Genomic DNA, 18,721 nt, shown 5'->3' with positions numbered 1-18,721 from the left:
CAATAGTCTTGGCCTCAAATAACACCCGTTTTCCCACCAATATTGCCACCCCTCTATTCTTCGCGTCCAGTCCCGAGTGGAATATCTGTCCTACCCATCCCTTTCTTAACCTGACCTGGTCCGCCACCTTCAGGTGTGTCTCTTGGAGCATGACCACGTCTGCCTTCAGTCCCTTTAAGTGCGCGAACACTCGAGCCCTCTTCACCGGCCCATTCAGGCCCCTCGCGTTCCACGTTATCAGCCGGATTGGAGGCCCCCCCCCCCCCAGGCTGACTAGCCATCTCCTTTTCTGGGTCAGTCCCGTGTCCACGCCTCCTCACCCTCCAGTCACCCAGATGGGGGACCCCCGTCCCGACCACCTCTTCTCTGTCCCATTCCCTTTCGGCCAGTGCAGCAGCAACCCCCCCCCCCCCCCCCCCCCCCCCCGCTAGACCCCTGTCTAGCTCTTTTGCTCCCCCCATGTCATTCCCGTAAGTCAGCAGACACCTGCTGACCCCGGCTACCCCCGCTATCCCATTGACCTCCCCGTGTGGGAGTTCCCCCTCCCACCTTTCTTCCCGCGCGCGTGAGGAACAAGAAACCCCGCGCTTTCCAAAGCCCGCTCCGCCCCCTCTGGCGCAGCTCCTGTCGCGGCCTTGTCTCTCTCCCCCAGCCCATGTAACATTTCCTGCGCGTGATTGTGATTGACCCCCTATATACAACAACCATCACACATCAAACCTCAAATACCCCCCCCCCCCCCCCCCCCCCCACCCTCACAAACCCTCAGTTAGAGTCCAACTTTTTGGTTTGTATAAATGTCCACACCTCTTCAGGCGTTTCAAAGTAGTAGTGTTGGCCCTTGTATGTGACCCACAGTCGCGCTGGCTGCAGCATTCCGAATTTCACTTCTTTCCGGTGCAACACCGCTTTGACCCGGTTGAAACCCGCTCTCCGCTTTGCAACCTTCGTGCTCCAGTCCGGGTATATTCGGATCTCTGCATTGTCCCACTTACTGCTCCGCTCCTCCTTGGCCCATTTCAGGACTCACTCTCTGTCCGTGAACTGGTGGAACCTCACCACCATTGCCCTTGGCGGCTCATTTGCCCGGGGCCTCCTCACCAGCACCCGGTGTGCCCCGTCCAACTCCAGTGGCCTCGAAGGGGCCTCCTTGCCCATCATCGCCCCGAGCATCGTGCTTGCGTATGCCCCGGCATCGGCCCCCTCCGCTCCTTCAGGGAGACCCAGGATCCGCAGATTCTTTCTCCTCGAGCTGTTCTCCAGGTCTTCGAGTCTTCCCGCCCACCTCCTGTGTCGCGCCTCGTTCTGCTCCACTCTCGCCACCAGGCCCAAGATCTCGTCCTCGTTCTGACCAACTCTTTTTTTGTACCTCCTGGATCTGAACCTCGTGGGCCTACTGGGTGATCCCTAGTCCTTCGATTGCCGAAAGCATAGGCGCCAGCATTTCCTTACGCATCTCCTCGCGCTGCTCCTCGAAGCAGTGCTTGATAAACTCCTGCAGCTCCACTTTGTCTCTGGCCGCCGCCATTTTGTCTTTTTCCCCCAGTTTTTCCCGTTGCTACAATGCCACGTTTGTTGCCGTTACGCTTCGAGTCCGTTTCATAAAAGTTGGAGGGGGACCTCCCTCTTACCTTCCCCACGGGTTAGTATCAAAAAAAGTTCCGTTGGGGCTCTTCTAGCGAACCCGAAAGTCCGTGGTAGCGGGAGCTGCCGAATCGTGCGGCTCAGCTCCGCATAGCCGCACCCGGAAGTCCTCATGTACTAATTATTAGAAGCAACGGAACATTATAGTGGAAATAAAGGCTTCAGGGCCACTCCAGGTGCTCTCAACATTTCTCGAACTTGAATACAGGAGAGGATCTGATAGTTAATTTCCATTAGCGGCATGTATTTCTAAGTGTGTGTGTGTGTGTACAATGCGTTTTGAATGATATTATCACACATCTGCCTTAAATACCTTTCACAACGTTGATGCAGCATCTTGCTTTGGCATCAGTATTAATTGTTGAAGGAAGTACTGTCAATGATGCATTTAATCGGGAAGAATGGTAGAAACTATATCTTTGCAATCACAAAGTTGGAACATTCCAATTCTCAATTGGTCAGACTGAATCCAGAAAAGGTATTGAGAGCAGTGCGGAGATAATTATAGCCTGGGCTGAGAAGTAGATTCCTGGGGACAACTACTTTATGAAAAAATAATGTTGGGATGCAAGGATAGAATATAAATATTAAAGTTCTGTGTAGTGATAGACAGATAGCACACTCCTTAGCTGGCATGTTTTCGTGCTGTAACTGTAGTACAGCTGGTTCAGTAAGATGCACCATCACTTGGACTCTGGTGTAGAGTACAGCATGCACTAACTGACACATTTAATATACGAGTGCTGCATGTGAGAAAAGGGAAGCGGCGATTCTCCGAGCGGCCATGCATGATTCTCACGGCGCTGGGTTGAGGGGGGTGGGGGAATTGCGTGCGGGTGTCAGGGCGGCGTGGCGGGACTCGCGCGGCGCCCCGGCGATTCTCCCATCCAGCGTGGGAGGGGGGGGAGAATTCCGCCCCTTGTTCTTTCATAATCTTGAAGACCAGGAGCGGGATTCTCCAACCCCCTGCCGAGTCGGAGAATCGCCGGGAGCTGGCGTGAATCCCGCCATCCGCCGGTTGCCGAATTCTCGCTGCTGGAATGGGCCGAAGTCCCGCTGCTGGAATGCCTGTCCCGCCGGCGAGAATCAAACCACCTCTCTTACAGGCGGGACAAGTCGGCGCGGGCGGGCTCCGGGGTCCTGGGGGAGGGGGCGCGGGGCGATCTGGCCCCGGGGGGTGCCCCCACGGTGGCCTGGCCCGTGATCGGGGCCCATCGATCCGCGGGCGGGCCTGTGCCGTGGGGCCACTCTTTTCCCTCCGCCTCGGCCACAGCCTTCACCATGGCCGACGCGCAAGAGACACCCCCTCTGCGCATGCGCGGGGATGACATCAGCAGCCGCTGACGCTCCAGCTCATGCGCGGTCTTCCGCCGGCCGACGAAGTCCTTTCTGCCCCGGCTGGCGTGCCGTCAAAGGCCTTTCCCGCCGGCCGGAGGCGCGCCAACCACTCCGGCGCGGACTTGGCCCCTCAAGGTGAGGGCTTGGCCCCTAGATGTGCGGAGAAATCTGCACCTTTGGGGCGGTCCGATGCTGCAGTGGTTCCCGCCACTCCATCCCGCCGGGACCCCCCAACCCCGCCGGGTAGGGGAGAATCCCGGCCATAATCTTAAAGGAGTTCAGGAGCAGAGGGACCTGGGTGTATGCATGCATAAGTCATTGAGGATGGTTGGAATGGTTGATAATGCATACAGTATCCTAGGTTTTTTAATAAGGCAAAAAGTAAAAGAAAGAAAGTTATGTTGAACTTGTTTAAGTCACTAATTAAGCCTCAGCTGGAGAATTGCATCCAGTTCTGGGTGCTACACTTTGGGAAGGTTGTGAAGACTTTGGAGGTAGTGCAGAAAAGGTTCACAAGGGTGAGGAATTTCAGTTATGAAGATAGATTGGAGAAATTAGGACAGTTTTCCTTGAGATAAGAAGGCTGAGAGGAGATTATGATGTGGAGATGCCGGCGTTGGACTGGGGTGAGCACAGTACGAAGTCTTACAACACCAGGTTAAAGTCCAACAGGTTTGTTTCGATGTCACTAGCTTTCGGAGCGCTGCTCCTTCCTCAGGTGAATGAAGAGGTCTGTTCCAGAAACAAATATATAGACAAATTCAAAGCTGCCAGACAATGCTTGGAATGCGAGCATTAGCAGGTGATTAAATCTTTACAGATCCAGAGATGGGGTAACCCCAGGTTAAAGAGGTGTGAATTGCATCAAGCCAGGACAGTTGGTAGGATTTTGCAGGCCAGATGGTGGGGGATGAATGTAATGTGACATGAATCCCAGGTCCCGGTTGAGGCCGCACTCATGTGTGCGGAACGGACATCGCGCAACAATCACCAGGCAAGAATGTTCCCTTCCAGTCGGAGAACACTTCAGCAGTCAAGGGCATTCAGCCTTTGATCTCCGGGTAAGCGTTCTCCAAGGCGGCCTTCAGGACGCGCGACAACGCAGAATCGCCGAGCAGAAACTTATAGCCAAGTTTCTGGGAGCAACATGGGGGGAGATTTTAACACTGTGTTGGAACCAAGGCTGGATAGGTCGAAGTCCAGGACTGGTAGGAGGCCGGCAGCAGCCAAGGTGCTTAAGGATTTTATGGAGCAGATGGGAGGGGTGGACCCGTGGAGATTCAGTAGACCTAGGAGTAAGGAGTTCTCGTTTTTCTCCTGTGTCCATAAAGTCTATTCACGCATAGACTTTTTTGTGTTGGGTAGGGCATTGATCCCGAGGGTGAGGGGAACGGAATATACGGCTATAGCCATTTCGGATCATGCCCCACACTGGGTAGACTTGGAGATAGGGGAGGAAACAAGAGGGCGCCCACCCTGGAGAATGGACATGGGACTAATGGCAGATGAGGGGGTGTGCCTAAGGGTGAGGGGATGCATTGAAAAGTACTTGGAACTCAATGACAATGGGGAGGTTCAGGTGGGAGTGGTCTGGGAGGCGTTGAAGGCGGTGGTGAGGGGGGAGCTGATATCAATAAGGACACATAAAGGGAAGCAGGAGAGTAAGGAACGAGAGCGGTTGCTGCAAGAACTTTTAAGGGTGGACAGACAATATGCGGAAGCACCGGAGGAGGGACTGTACAGGGAAAGGCAAAGGCTGCATGTGGAATTTGACTTGCTGACTACAGGCACTGCAGAGGCACAATGGAGGAAGGCGCAGGGTGTACAGTATGAATATGGAGAGAAGGCGAGCAGATTGCTGGCACACCAATTGAGGAAAAGGGGAGCAGCGAGGGAAATAGGGGGGGTGAGGGACGAGGAAGGAGAGACGGAGCGGGGAGCGGAGAGAGTGAATGAAGTGTTCAAGACATTTTATAAAAAATTGTATGAAGCTCAACCCCCGGATGGGAGGGAGAGAATGATGGATTTTTTGGATCGGCTGGAAATTCCCACGGTGGAAGAGCAGGAAAGGGTGGGACTGGGAGCACAGATCACGGTAGAAGAAGTGGTGAAAGGAATTAGGAACATGCAGACGGGAAAGGCCCCGGGACCGGACGGATTCCCAGTTGAATTTTACAGAAAATATTTGGACTTGCTCGCCCCGCTACTGACGAGGACCTTTAACGAGGCAAAGGAAAGGGGACAACTGCCCCCGACTATGTCAGAAGCAACGATATCGTTTCTCTTAAAGAAGGAAAAGGATCCGCTACAATGGGGGTCCTACAGACCAATTTCCCTCCTAAATGTGGATGCCAAGGTCCTGGCCAAGGTAATGGCAATGAGAATAGAGGAATGTGTCCCGGGGGTGGTTCATGAGGACCAAACTGGGTTTGTGAAGGGGAGACAGCTGAACACGAATATACGGAGGCTGTTAGGGGTAATGATGATGGCCCCACCAGAGGGTGAAACGGAGATAGTAGTGGCGATGGATGCCGAGAAAGCATTTGATAGAGTGGAATGGGATTATCTGTGGGAGGTTTTGAGGAGATTTGGGTTTGGAGAGGGGTATGTTAGATGGGTGCAGCTATTGTATAGGGCCCCAGTGGCGAGTGTGGTCACGAATGGACGGGGATCGGCATATTTTCGGCTCCATAGAGGGACAAGGCAGGGATGTCCTCTGTCCCCATTACTGTTTGCACTGGCGATTGAGCCCCTGGCGTTGGCGCTGAGAGGTTCCAGGAGATGGAGGGGAATACTTAGGGGAGGAGAAGAACACCGGGTATCTTTATATGCAGATGATCTGCTACTATATGTGGCGGATCCAGCGGAGGGGATGCCAGAAATAATGCGGATACTTGGGGAGTTTGGGGATTTTTCAGGGTATAAATTGAACATGGGGAAGAGTGAGCTGTTTGTGGTGCATCCAGGGGAGCAGAGTAGAGAAATAGAAGACCTACCGTTGAGGAAGGTAACAAGAGACTTTCGTTACCTGGGGATCCAGATAGCTAAGAGTTGGGGCACATTGCACAGGCTAAATTTGACGCGGTTGGTGGAACAGATGGAGGAAGATTTCAAGAGATGGGATATGGTAGCATTGTCAATGGCAGGGCGGGTGCAGGCGGTTAAGATGGTGGTCCTCCCGAGATGCCTCTTTGTGTTTCAGTGCCTCCCGGTGGTGATCACGAAGGTTTTTTTCAAAAGGATAGAAAAGAGTATCATGGGTTTTGTTTGGGCCGGGAAGATTCAGAGAGTGAGGAAGGGATTCTTACAGCGTAGTAGGGATAGGGGGGGGGCTGGCACTACCGAGCCTAAGTGAGTATTATTGGGCCGCTAATATTTCAATGGTGAGTAAGTGGATGGGAGAGGAGGAAGGAGCGGCGTGGAAGAGATTAGAGAGGGCGTCCTGTAGGGGGACCAGCCTGCAGGCTATGGTGACAGCCCCATTGCCGTTCTCACCGAGGAACTATACCACGAGTCCGGTGGTGGTAGCTACACTGAAGATTTGGGGACAGTGGAGACGACATAGGGGAAAGACCGGAGCATTGGGGGGGGTCCCCGATAAGAAACAACCATAGGTTTGCCCCGGGGGGAATGGATGGGGGATATGGAATGTGGCAAAGAGCAGGAATAACGCAATTGAAAGATCTATTTGTGGATGGGAAGTTCGCGAGCCTGGGAGCGCTGACTGAGAAATATGGGTTGCCCCAAGGGAATGCATTCAGGTACATGCAATTGAGGGCTTTTGCGAGGCAACAGGTGAGGGAATTCCCGCAGCTCCCGACACAAGAGGTGCAGGACAGAGTCATCTCAAAGAAATGGGTGGGGGATGGTAAGGTGTTGGATATATATAGGGAAATGAGGGATGAAGGGGAGACTATGGTGGACGAACTAAAAGGGAAATGGGAAGAAGAGCTAGGGGAGGAGATTGAGGAGGGGCTGTGGGCAGATGCCCTAAACAGGGTAAACTCGTCGTCCTCGTGCTCCAGGCTAAGCCTGATTCAGTTTAAGGTATTACACAGGGCACACATGACTGGAACACGGCTGAGTAAATTTTTTGGGGTGGAGGATAGGTGTGCGAGGTGCTCGAGAAGCCCAGCGAATCATACCCATATGTTCTGGTCATGCCCGGCACTACAGGGATTTTGGATGGGGGTGACAAAGGTGCTTTCGAAAGTAGTAGGAGTCTGGGTCGAACCAAGCTGGGGGTTGGCTATATTTGGGGTAGCACAAGAGCCGGGAGTGCAGGAGGCGAGAGAGGCCGGTGTTTTGGCCTTTGCGTCCCTGGTAGCCCGGCGCAGGATATTGCTAATGTGGAAAGAAGCCAAGCCCCCGGGGGTGGGGACCTGGATGGATGATATGGCGGGGTTCATAAAGTTAGAGCGGATTAAGTTCGTCCTAAGGGGGTCGGCTCAAGGGTTCACCAGGCGGTGGCAACCGTTCGTCGAATATCTTGCGGAAAGATAGATGGGGGAAAAAAAGAAGGCAGCAGCAGCGGCCCAGGACTTGGGGGGGATGGGGTGGGGGGTGGGTGGGGGGGGTATAGCCTGTGACAAGGCAGTTGCCAATTAGGGCTTGTTTTCATTTTTGTTATTTAATATTTATTTATTTGTTGTTTCTTGTTTTTATAAAAAAGGTCATTATTATCTGTATTGTTATAATGTTGTGTAAAGGATGCACAATGTACTGTGTTGGTTGACCAAAAATTTTCAATAAAATATTTATTTAAAAAAAAGAATGTGGTGGAGACAAATCCATTTGTCGCAGTCGAAAAGGAATTAGTGTTATTTGAAAAGGAAGAATGTTTAGGGTTACGGGGTGAAGTTTAGGGAATGGAATTAGATTAGTCATTCATTCAGAGAACTTGTGCAGACACAATGGACCAAATAACCTCTTTCTGCACCATAACAATTTTGTGGTTCTATGATACATTCAACGAATTACTCTTCCACTTTATGAACTCAAAATAGAGAAAGACTTAACTGTTCAAATCTCCTTTGTAAATGCAAAATTGTAATACGCATTAATATGCAAAATTAGGCACCACCAGCGAATGATTGAAGTACTTTGTCAATTTCACTTTTTCTTTGCATCCCTTCCCTGAAAATATGCTGCAGGTCCCATCGGCGAAGAACCCAGACTAGGAGACAGAAAACTGAAGACCAGAAAATATTGAATGAATCTGTAATTGAAGAAACCGCTGGAAAAGATGTGACCGAAGATGAAGCCAAGATCAAGGAGGAGCACAAGAGAACAATAGACACAGAGGAACACAGCAAACCAAGCAAGGTTACGATCTTGGAGCTCAGCCAAGCTGACTTCACAGAAAGTTTGTTTGATCATCATTTTTCAGGTATGTGTTCAAGACACTTCAAGAATATCTCTGAAATGTGGTCTGGATTGGAGTAAAGGCTGAGTGATTCTGAGCAGTGATGGAGCTGCCTGAACAAAACCTGATCATTTCAGAGTGCATGTCTTTGGTTCACTTTCCCCACCATCCCTTTTACCTTACAGAAAAGACCTTGTGCAATTTTCAACTTTGCTGTACCGAATCCTTAAGTACATCTCCGGGAGGAATTAATACATACAATTGGATAAGTATCTTAAATTGAATACTGGAAGGCATCATCATTGCTTTTCCTTCAGTAAAGCTTTTTGCCTGTCAACATGAAAAATATCAATGTTATGGATTAAAACACTTTTCTGCTTTATAAACATCATGGGCGGGATTCCCTAAAAATGGGGCTATGTCCCCATGCCGGCGGGGAAACCGTTGCCAACGGCTCCGGCGTCAGCGGCCCCCGAAAGTGAGGAATTCTCACCTGCCTAGGGGGCTAGGTTGCCGCCGGAGTCGTCCCCGCTGCTCCTGCCAGCGCCAAAGGGCCGGTGCGAGTTCGCCCATGCGCGGAACGGCAGGCGTGATTTTGCGCATTCGCGAACCGGCTGATGTATTTCCGCGCATGCACGGGGGTTCCCTTCTCCGCGCCGGCCCTACAAGGGCCCAGCGTGGAGGATCCCGACCCATATCACCATTGAAAATTCTCATGTTGAGTACAGCACCGATCACCGGGAAGATTCTCTGCTCTTCTCCAATAATGGCCTTCATTCCACGCTACAATTGTACTGGACCAGTGTGATTTTTCTTCTCCATTTTAGATAATTTCCAGGAAATTGTGAATTATCAGTAACTCATAGGCAATCTTGTGTTGTGTCCAGCATTATTAAATCCACAAATTGGATTTGTAAACCTGCTCATTTCACTTGGGAGCCTTGGTAAAAAAGGAGAGAGGCACATATTTTCATTCCTATCAGTCCCAACTGTTCAGGCTCCGAAGAATATGTGATTGACGTTCCTTTCACTGTGACAGAATTCCAAGCTTTCAACAAGTTCAGTTCTAAAATACGTAAAAGCTTTAACATACAAATGCTACAATACTGGCCATTTGGTGCATCAGAGAATTTTTGGGTAATATTTAAATTATTCACTCCCTTTAATCTCTCCTCAAAACAAAAATGAAAGCAACCAGAAATGCTGTTGATATTATTTGTGGTTAAAAAGATCTGAAAGCATAGGTTGCAGACTGAAAATTGCACATTTAACATTTTTGTCCACCAGGGGGAAGATCACTAAGACTTGGTAGTGAAATATATATTGCATGTATGTGCCTATGGTCTGAAATTCCTAGGCTTTACTGGACACTCATCATTCCAATCTTTTGTCATGCTCCAGAGCTCAATGGCATCTGATTAAACCATCTTGAAAGTTGCATTCAAAAACTGCAAAAGGCAGTATTTGCAGTACCCACTATGACATGCCAAAAAGAACGATTCCTCGCTTAGTTTTTGCAGGAGGTATTACTTTAAATTGAATGAGTTCTTGACAGAACAGTTTGTAGGTTGTAATGTTTCATCTATTAAATGCACCCTTCACTACAGCAGTTGAAGTCTTTCATCCGTGCATTCCATTAGGTACGATGAGCTGTAATTAAATGCACTGGACCAAATTAACCTACCCTTAATGGGAAAGGTAGCCTGACTAAAATACAGTGGAACTTTCATTATCTGCACTCCAGAACTTTTGTGGGGCAAAGACACATAATTCCGTTATTCTTTTCCTCATTTTATGGAAAACAAAATATGACATTTTGTTTGTTGTTTTGAATTTGTTTTCACTACTTAGGGCATTGCCGTATGATATGTATAAGACCAATACCTTAGAACTTTTCATTTTCCAATTTCATTATGTGAGAGGAGGCCGGGGGGTTACATTGTGAAGACTCTCCATCCCTGTAGTCATTGTCTGAAGCCCCAAACCTGTTTGATATTGGAGACCACTGTTATATTATTGGGTTTAAGTAATATATGTCGTTACTAACTGTAGATGATGTTGAAGAACACTCGAGTCTTCGAAGTAAACTGAAAGAATTTATTACATAACGATAAAACTAATAAATAAGTTCGACACTCCATTGAACTAACTCTAGCAATAAAGTAAGGATAAATAACTACAAACTGTGTCTAAGCTACACATGGTGTCTAGGCTGTGATCTTACACTGCTGCTATCTGATAACTCCTGCATGGAAAGAGAGCTAGAGCTTCTGGGTGCTCAGTTGTATAGTGGGTTTTGTAATGCCCTCTAATGGTAGTGTTAGAGCTAGGTGTTGTGATTAACCCTTTAGTTACATGTCTGCCTACATATCATTACATCCCCCGTTCTTTTTTACATTTCTTCCTTGGTAACAAGTAAAAATGAATAGTGATATTAAAGGTAAGAACATGATATGCACACATCAAATATGTTCAACAAAATGTTCATAAATTCAGTCTTTTAGGTCGTCTTCTCGTTCTCGATGACCTTCTTAGAAGTTGTGGTGGAGACGTTGATGTTTTCATAGTTGTGTGTGAATCACAACTAGTAGAGTTGTTGGTTATGGTGTCCCAAAATATTTCTTCATTTAATGGAACTTGAGGAAAAAGCAATTGTGGGCGTGTGATTTGTTTAGCTTGAGGCCATGCTTGTGTATACGCTTGAAGACTTTCTGCAGTCTCGACACATGTTCCTCTGGAGTCGAAGACCAGATGACCATACCATCCACGTAGACACGAACTCCATCTATTCCTTCCATCATCTGTTCCATGAAGCGGTGGAATATTTCAGATGCCGAAATGATTGCAAATGGCATTCGATTGTAGCAAAATCTGCCAAAAGGTTTATTGAAGGCGCAGAGGTTCCTGCTGGATTCTTCTAGTTGTATTTGCCAGAATCCTTGAGATGCATCTAGCTTGGTGAAGATGCGCGCGTGTGCCATCTCGCTTGTAATCTCTTCCCTTTTTGGGATCGGGTAGTGTTCCCGTATTATGATCATGTTTAGATCCTTAGGGTCTATGCAGATTCTTAAATCACCTTTACACACAGCATTGAACTGACCCAGTCAGTCAGTTCAGTAACTTTGGAGATGATGCCTTTTTTCTCTAGACTTGCTAGCTCTGATTTTAACTGTTCCCTCAGTGGAGCAGGGACTCTCCTTGGTGGGTGAACTACAGGTTTTGCATCAGCACGCAGCAAAATTTTGTACTCAAATGGAAGTGTGTCCATTCCGCTGAAGACTTCTGGATATTGATCCAGTATTCCTTCAATTCTGCTCTAAAGAGCTTGATGAGACGATGTTAATGTGTAAATCCTTTGAATAAGGTTCAATTGGTAGCAGGCTTTCGCACCTAAGAGCGCCGACTTGTCTGATCGGACAATCTCAAATCTCAGGCTCGTCTCTAAGTGTTTGTTGGACATTTTTAAATGGCATGACCCCAATGACAAGATTGCGTTGCCATTGTAGTCTTGAAGTTTGTAGGCAGCCAGAAGGTGTTTGGGAGCTTGCTTGACCTTCGCGAAGTCGAACTTCGCAAGTAGGTTAGCGGAGGCACCTGTGTCCAGCTTGAATTTAATCGGGCATCTGTTGACATCCAACACTGTGTTCCATTCAGCGTCAGAATCAATGGCATGGATTGATTTCGCTTGCGATGTTTTCTCTGTGGAGTTTTCAAACTTTTCAATAATTCCCACTTGGAATGTTTTATCCAGGCATATATCTTCAGGATATATTGCACTATGTTGATCAGACTCCTCTGTTTTAAGTTGTACACTGCCAATGTTACGCTTCTTGAAGTTCTTGAAGTTCTGTTTGTGAGTTTTAAATTGGAGTGCAGCTCTGTACTGTGCAGCATAGTGATTCAGTCTCCCACATTGGAGACATTGTTTTTGCAGGGCATTTTTTTTGGAAGTGGGCGGTTTCACACCTCGTTCACGTCATCGCGTCAACGTCATGATGTTCCGTGTGTCTTCGCGCATGCGCATAACGATTCTTGGCCGTCTCGCACTTCATTGCAAAGTGCGCATGTGTGGGGCCTGAGTGAGCGCGCAAGGTAGCTGCCTTTTGAAATGTGGAGCCTCTTCAATTGCGACACTGCCTTGATACACTTGACCTCGTGGAATGTTTTGGCGCCACTTTCACCGATTGTATACTGCAAATACTGATTTTTGGACAGTTGATGCACCAAACATGTTTCAATAGCGATTTCAAGAGTCAAATCTTTTTGCCGAAGTAATCTCGCTCTAAGATGTTCATCAATAATTCCAAACACTGATTACGAATCATTTAGTGCAACAAAATTGCAGGATTGAGCTCACAATTTAAGGTCAGTGACAAAGATGTTAAAAGATTCCTCATTCCCTTGCATCCTTTTTTTTACAGATGTAGCGCTCAAATATCTCATTTGACTGTACTTTACAGTGGCTATCAAATTTCTCAAGGATGGTCTCATACTTTGTTTTATCTTGGCCTTCTGAGTAGTTAAAAGAGTTGTAGATCTCTATAACATGTGGACCAGCTATAGTCAATAAAAGAGCGATTTTACGAGCATCTGGCGTGCTTGTTAAGTCAGACGCTTCTAAATACAGTTGGAATTGTTGTCTAAACAACTGCCAGTTAACATTAAGATTACCGGTGATCCTGAGGTGACGAGGAGCTTGTGGTCTGTCCAGCGTGCCAAGAATCATCAGGTTTTGTTTAGAAGGCGATGCTTCTGTTGCCGAATAGCTTCTATTCTTCTCTCTCTGTTCACTAAATTTAACTAGGTAGATTCAGTAGCCACTGTGGTACCATATTACTGGGTTTAAGTAATATATGTCTTTACTAACTGTAGATGATGTTGAAGAACACTCGAGCCTTCAAAGTAAATTGAAAGAATTTATTAAGTAACACTAAAACTAATAAATGAGTTTGACACTCCACTGAACTAACTTTAGCAATAAAGTAAGGATAAATAACTGTACAAACTGTAGCTAAGCTACACGTAGTGTCTAGAATGTGATCTTACTCTTCTACACTGCTGCTATCTGATAACTCCTGCATGGAAAGAGAGCGAGAGCTTCTGGGAGCTCAGTTGTATAGTGGGTTTTGTAATGCCCTCTAGTAGTAGTGTTACAGCTAGGTGTTGTGATTAACCCTTTAGTTACATGTCTGTCTACATATCATTACAACCACAATTGCCAATCTGCACTTTTTGTTCAGTTTGAAGGAAGACTGAGGCAAAGCCTCATTTATTTACCACATTATGTGATGAGTAATTTTCTCATCGTCATGCCTTTATGCCATTGTCCTTGGAAGTTGATATCTACTTTCTTCTCAGCCTGTATGTTATTTTGGTCTCGTTGCTTGCGCTTTTATAAATGCAGCTCAACTGTGAGCATAAATCTTAAAGGGAGTAAAACCTGGAACATGCTCCTCATCGGGACACCTGTATTAAAATGTTCATTCTGTGGAGCTGAGGGACAGAGGAAGCGCACTGTTACTTGAATTGATAACCTTGCATTAAGCTGACTGAGCAGATGTATTTTTAAAAATGGCAAAAGAACATAAAGGTTCAAGTCTTTCTGGCATAGCAACTCAAACAGTCGAAAACTGTAAGAGGCAACATTGCAGGATCCACATTGCAGATGTAAAAAATGCAGTAGCTTAGTTCTCCAAGTTATTTGGGCAACTTCCTTTGGATTCAGTATTCTGTTGTTTTATTGCTGATGACTTGAAAATTGTCATACACTTAAATAAACTCCTTTGAAGTTGGATGCTTTCTGTAGATTTCATTTTCTGCATTTTTAGTATCTCGGTAAAGCCACAGAAGCTCAGACTTTTCCCCTTCATCTGAAATTTATTTTATTGTCCAGTTTCCCACACATTCAGGTGGAAGACCTTACCATGAATGCTCCCATACCTGTTCCGGGATTTGTGTTCTGGGGGGAATTGGAATTATTAGTTTTGGCTCACTGAAAATGACACCACCTGAGTGGACAAAAAGTGCCTTACCAGGCTAATTACCTTTACCTTGCTTAAGCCTGTCTTATAAACCATTGAGCTGTACACTTGTTCATAAAGACAAAGAAAGACTTACATTTATACTGTGTCAGTTGTCATATTGCTCAGTGGTTGTACACTCATCTCTGTGCCAGAATGTTGTGGGTTTAAATCCACTCAAAGATATGGGCACAAAGTCTAGCCTGACATTCCAGTGCAGTACTGAGGGAACACTGTACTGTCAAAGCTTTTGTCTTTTGGATGAGATGTTACACTGAGGTCTTAGGAAGTCCCAAGATGCTTTATTGCCAATGGAGTACTTTTGTAGCAAAGACATTGTGTCAATGTAGGAAATGCAGTAGCCAATTTACAGACAGGAAACAATGTAATAATGACCAGATAATCTGCATTTTAGTGAATTTGGTTGGGGTTAAATACTAGCTGGGACTCCAGGCTCCTCTCTATTGGCTGAGGTGTTCCTTGTTGACCTGGAAGGACAAGTGGACAAGGAGGACAGTTTAATATATCATCCAAAAGACCAAAACATGACAACCTTCTGGATGAGAATACTACCACTGAGAAACAACCAGCATTTAAGATAAAATGCTTTCTTCTCTGTATGTTTGCATCCGTGTATTTCTAATGTCTGTCATTGTGATTGCAAATTGGTATGAAGGCTAATATCATAAAGCCTTAGTTCTACTTTCTTTTTCTGTGCACAGCTAATGGCAAGCCACTGAAAACATATTCGCGATCCTCAAAATCCAAAAGTGAAAAGAAAAAGAAGCGTGTGGCAACAGACACAACGGCAGCTACCTCAACCGATGGCACCGAACCATCCAGGGCAGAGTCATCCCAAGCAGATTCTCTCTTTGCAAGTATGCTATCGGACAGTTTTGCTGCTGAAGATGAATTTAAATCGAAAGCCAAATCTACCGTGATGTATGTGCACCCCAAATCAAAGAAGGTGGTGTTTGACAAGGAGCGCATGTCCTGTCAGCAGGCATTTGAGCAGTTTGCTACCAGGAACAAAATACCAATATGGAGGGAGGTAGAGAGCAGCAACGAGGGAGTCACAATGGAGGTGGAAACAAGTGACCATGAAAGTGTGGATGTCAGTTTTGAAACAACTGAAATACAGGTATAGCAATGAATGGCTTTCTTCAATGGATTTATGCTGACTTTTTATTTATGATACCTACAATTATAGTGCATAATCAGGACTAATTTGGAAGATTAAGATCAATATATGTACCATCCTATCTTGGAAAACATCTTAAATTGGAAAGATTATCAGAATTTAAGAGGATAAATACCATTCTTGCTTATGCAGTTATGTTGTCAGATAGTAAATACAAAAATTGTTGTGTACAAACAACAGTTCTAAATATGGAAACCGTGATGAGATTGTGAGATTGTATTTTTACAATTTTGAAGGTGGTAGCGTAGTGGTATTGTCACTGGACTAGTAATCCAGAGACCCAGTGTAATGATCTGGGGACCCAGGTTCGAATCCCACGTCAGCAGGCGATGGAATTTAAACTCAGTAAAATATCTGGAATTAAAGTCTAATGATGACCATTGTCGATTGTTGTAAAAAGCCGTCTGGTTTTCAGGGAAGAAAACCTGCCATCCTTTTACCTGGTCTGGCCTACATGTGACTCCAGATCCATGCAAATGAGGTTGACTCTTAAATGCCCGAGCAAGCTTCTCAGTTGAATTCAACCACTGCAAAAACACTAAAAAGGAATGAAACCGGATGGGCCACCCGGCATCGCCCCAGGCACCAGAGATGACAACATTAAACCCATCCCTGTCGACCCTGCAAAGTGTTCCTTACTAATATCTGGGGTCTGAGCCAAAATTGGGAGAGCTGGCTCACAAACTAGTCAAGCAACAGCCTGACATAGTCATAGTCACAGAATCGATATCCCAGACACCAGTATCACTATTCTTAGTTATGGCCTGTCTCACCGGCAAGACAGACCCAGCAGAGGTGGCGGCACATTGGTATACAGCCAGGAGGGAGTTGCCATGGAAGTTCTCAACATTGACTCTGGACCCCATGAAGTCTCATGGCTTCAGGTTAAACATGGGCACGGAAACCTCCTGCTGCTTACCACATACCGTCCACTATCAGCTGATGAATCAGTTCTCCTCCATGTTGAACACCACTTAGAGGAAACACTGAGGGTGGCATGGGTGCAGAATATAGTCTGGGTGGCAGACTTCAATGTCCACCACAAAGAGTGGCTCAGTAGCACCACCACAGACCGAGCTGGCCATGTCCCAAAGGACATAGCTGCTAGCTGTGCAGCAGGTGTTGAGGGAATCAACAAGAGGGAAAAGCATACTTGACCTCATCCTCACCAACCTGCCTGCTGCAGATGCGTCTGTCCTTGACTGCAGTGGTAGAAGTGACCACCGCAGAGTCCTTTTGGAGACAAAGTTTTGTCTTCACAGTGAGAATACCCTCCATTGTGTTCTGTGGCACTACAACCGTGCAAAATGAGATACACTTCGAACAGATCTCGCAACTCAAGACTGGGCGCAGTCATGAGGTGCTATGGGCCATCAGCAACAGCAGAATTGTACTCTAACTCAATCTGCAACCTAATGGCCTGGCATATCCCCCACTCTACCATTTCCACCAAGCCAGGGGATCAACCCTAGTTCAATGAAGAGTGCAGGAGAGAATGCCAGGAGCAACACCAGGCATACCGAAAAATGAGGTGTTAACTTGGTGAAGCTACAACACATGACTACTTATGTGTCAAACAGCGTAAGCAGCAGTAAGTAGTAGACAGAGCTAAGCGATTCCACGACAAACGCATCAGATCTAAGCTCTGCAGTCCTGCCACATCCAGCCAAGAATGGTGGTGGACAATTAAACAAATCACTGAAGGAGGAGGCTCCACAAATATCCCAATCCTCAATGATGGAGGAGCACAGCTCATCTGTGCAAAGGACAAGGCTGAGGCATTGGCAATAATCTTTGGTCAGAAGTGCCGAGTGGATGATCCATCCCGGTCTCCCCCGGAAATCCCCAACATCACAGATGTCAGTCTTCAGCCAATAAGATTCACTCCACGTGATTATGAGAAATGGCTGAAGGCACTGGATACTGCAAAGTTTATGGGCCCTGACAATATTCCGGCAATAGTACTGCAGACTTATGCTCCAGAACTTGCTGGACCGCTAGCCAAGCTGCTCCTGTACACTACAACGCTGGCAATGTGGAAAATTGCCCAGGTGTGTCCTGAAAATAAGAAATGCCACAAATCCAACTGAACCAATTACCGTCCTATCAGTCAGCATGATGGAATGAAACATCAACAGTGCTGTCATGCGGCGCTTACTCAACAATAACCTGCTCACGGACACTCAATTTGCGTTCCGCCAGGGTCACTCAGCTCATGACCTCCATTCAAACAGTGTTGCACAGTGGTTAGCACATTTGTTTCGCAGCTCCAGGGTCCCAGGTTCGATTCCCGGCTTGCGTCACTGTCTGTGTGGAGTCTGCACATTCTCCCCGTGTTTGCGTGGGTTTCCTCCGGGTGCAGATTAAATGATTTAGCTAAATTACCCTTAGTGTCCAAAAAGGTTAGGTGGGGTTACGGGACAGGGTAGGAGGTGTAGGGATAGGGTGGAGGTGTGGGCTTAGGTAGGGTGCTCCATCCAAGGGCCAGTGCAGAATCAATGGGACGAATGGCTTCCTTCTGCAATGTAAATTCTATGTACAAAAGAGATGAGGTGAGAGTGACTGCCCTTGACATCAAGGCAGCATTTTACCGAATATAGCAATCAGGTGAAACTCACTGTTGGTTGGAATCATACCTGGCACTAAGGAAGATGGTTGTGTTGGTTGGAGGTCAATCTTCTCAGCTCCAGGACATCGCTGCATGTGTTCCTCAGGTTAGCGTCCCAGGCACCGCCATCTTCAGCTGCTTCATCAATGACCTCCCTTCCATAATAAGGCCAGGAGTGGGGTTGTTTGCACAATATTCAGCACCTTTAGTGATTTCGCAAATAATGAAGCAGTCCATGTCCAAATATAGCAACATCTGGGCAATATGCAGGCCTGGCTGACAAGCTACATTCGCGTCACACATGTGCCAAGCAATGACCATCTCCTACAAGAGATGATCCAACCGCTGCCCCTTGACATCCAATGGCATTACCATCGCTGGATCCCCCACAATCAACATCCTGTGGCTTACCATTGACCAGAAACTGAACTGGACTAGCCATATTAATACTGTGGCTATCAGAGCAGGTCAAAGGCTAGGAATCCTATGGTGAGTAGCTCACCTCCTGACCCCAAAGCTTGTCTACCACCTACAAGGCACAAGTC

General features: G+C 46.9%; 1 protein-coding gene across 3 annotated transcripts in view; it reads left to right on the top strand.

Moving 5' to 3' along the window:
- The window catches only part of kdm4b (lysine (K)-specific demethylase 4B), a 1,116,292-nt gene that overhangs the window by 917,912 nt on the left and 179,659 nt on the right, over positions 1-18,721 (top strand). For all 3 annotated transcript variants that reach the window (XM_072482756.1, XM_072482755.1, XM_072482757.1), the window contains 2 exons: positions 8,136-8,371; positions 15,090-15,508. In XM_072482756.1, coding sequence (XP_072338857.1) covers positions 8,136-8,371; positions 15,090-15,508 — 655 coding nt within the window. The remainder of the gene's footprint in view (positions 1-8,135; positions 8,372-15,089; positions 15,509-18,721) is intronic.

The sequence above is a fragment of the Scyliorhinus torazame genome, chromosome 18 (assembly GCF_047496885.1).
Source record: "Scyliorhinus torazame isolate Kashiwa2021f chromosome 18, sScyTor2.1, whole genome shotgun sequence".
NCBI lineage: Eukaryota > Metazoa > Chordata > Chondrichthyes > Carcharhiniformes > Scyliorhinidae > Scyliorhinus > Scyliorhinus torazame.
This window is presented reverse-complemented; position numbering and strand designations above follow the sequence as displayed.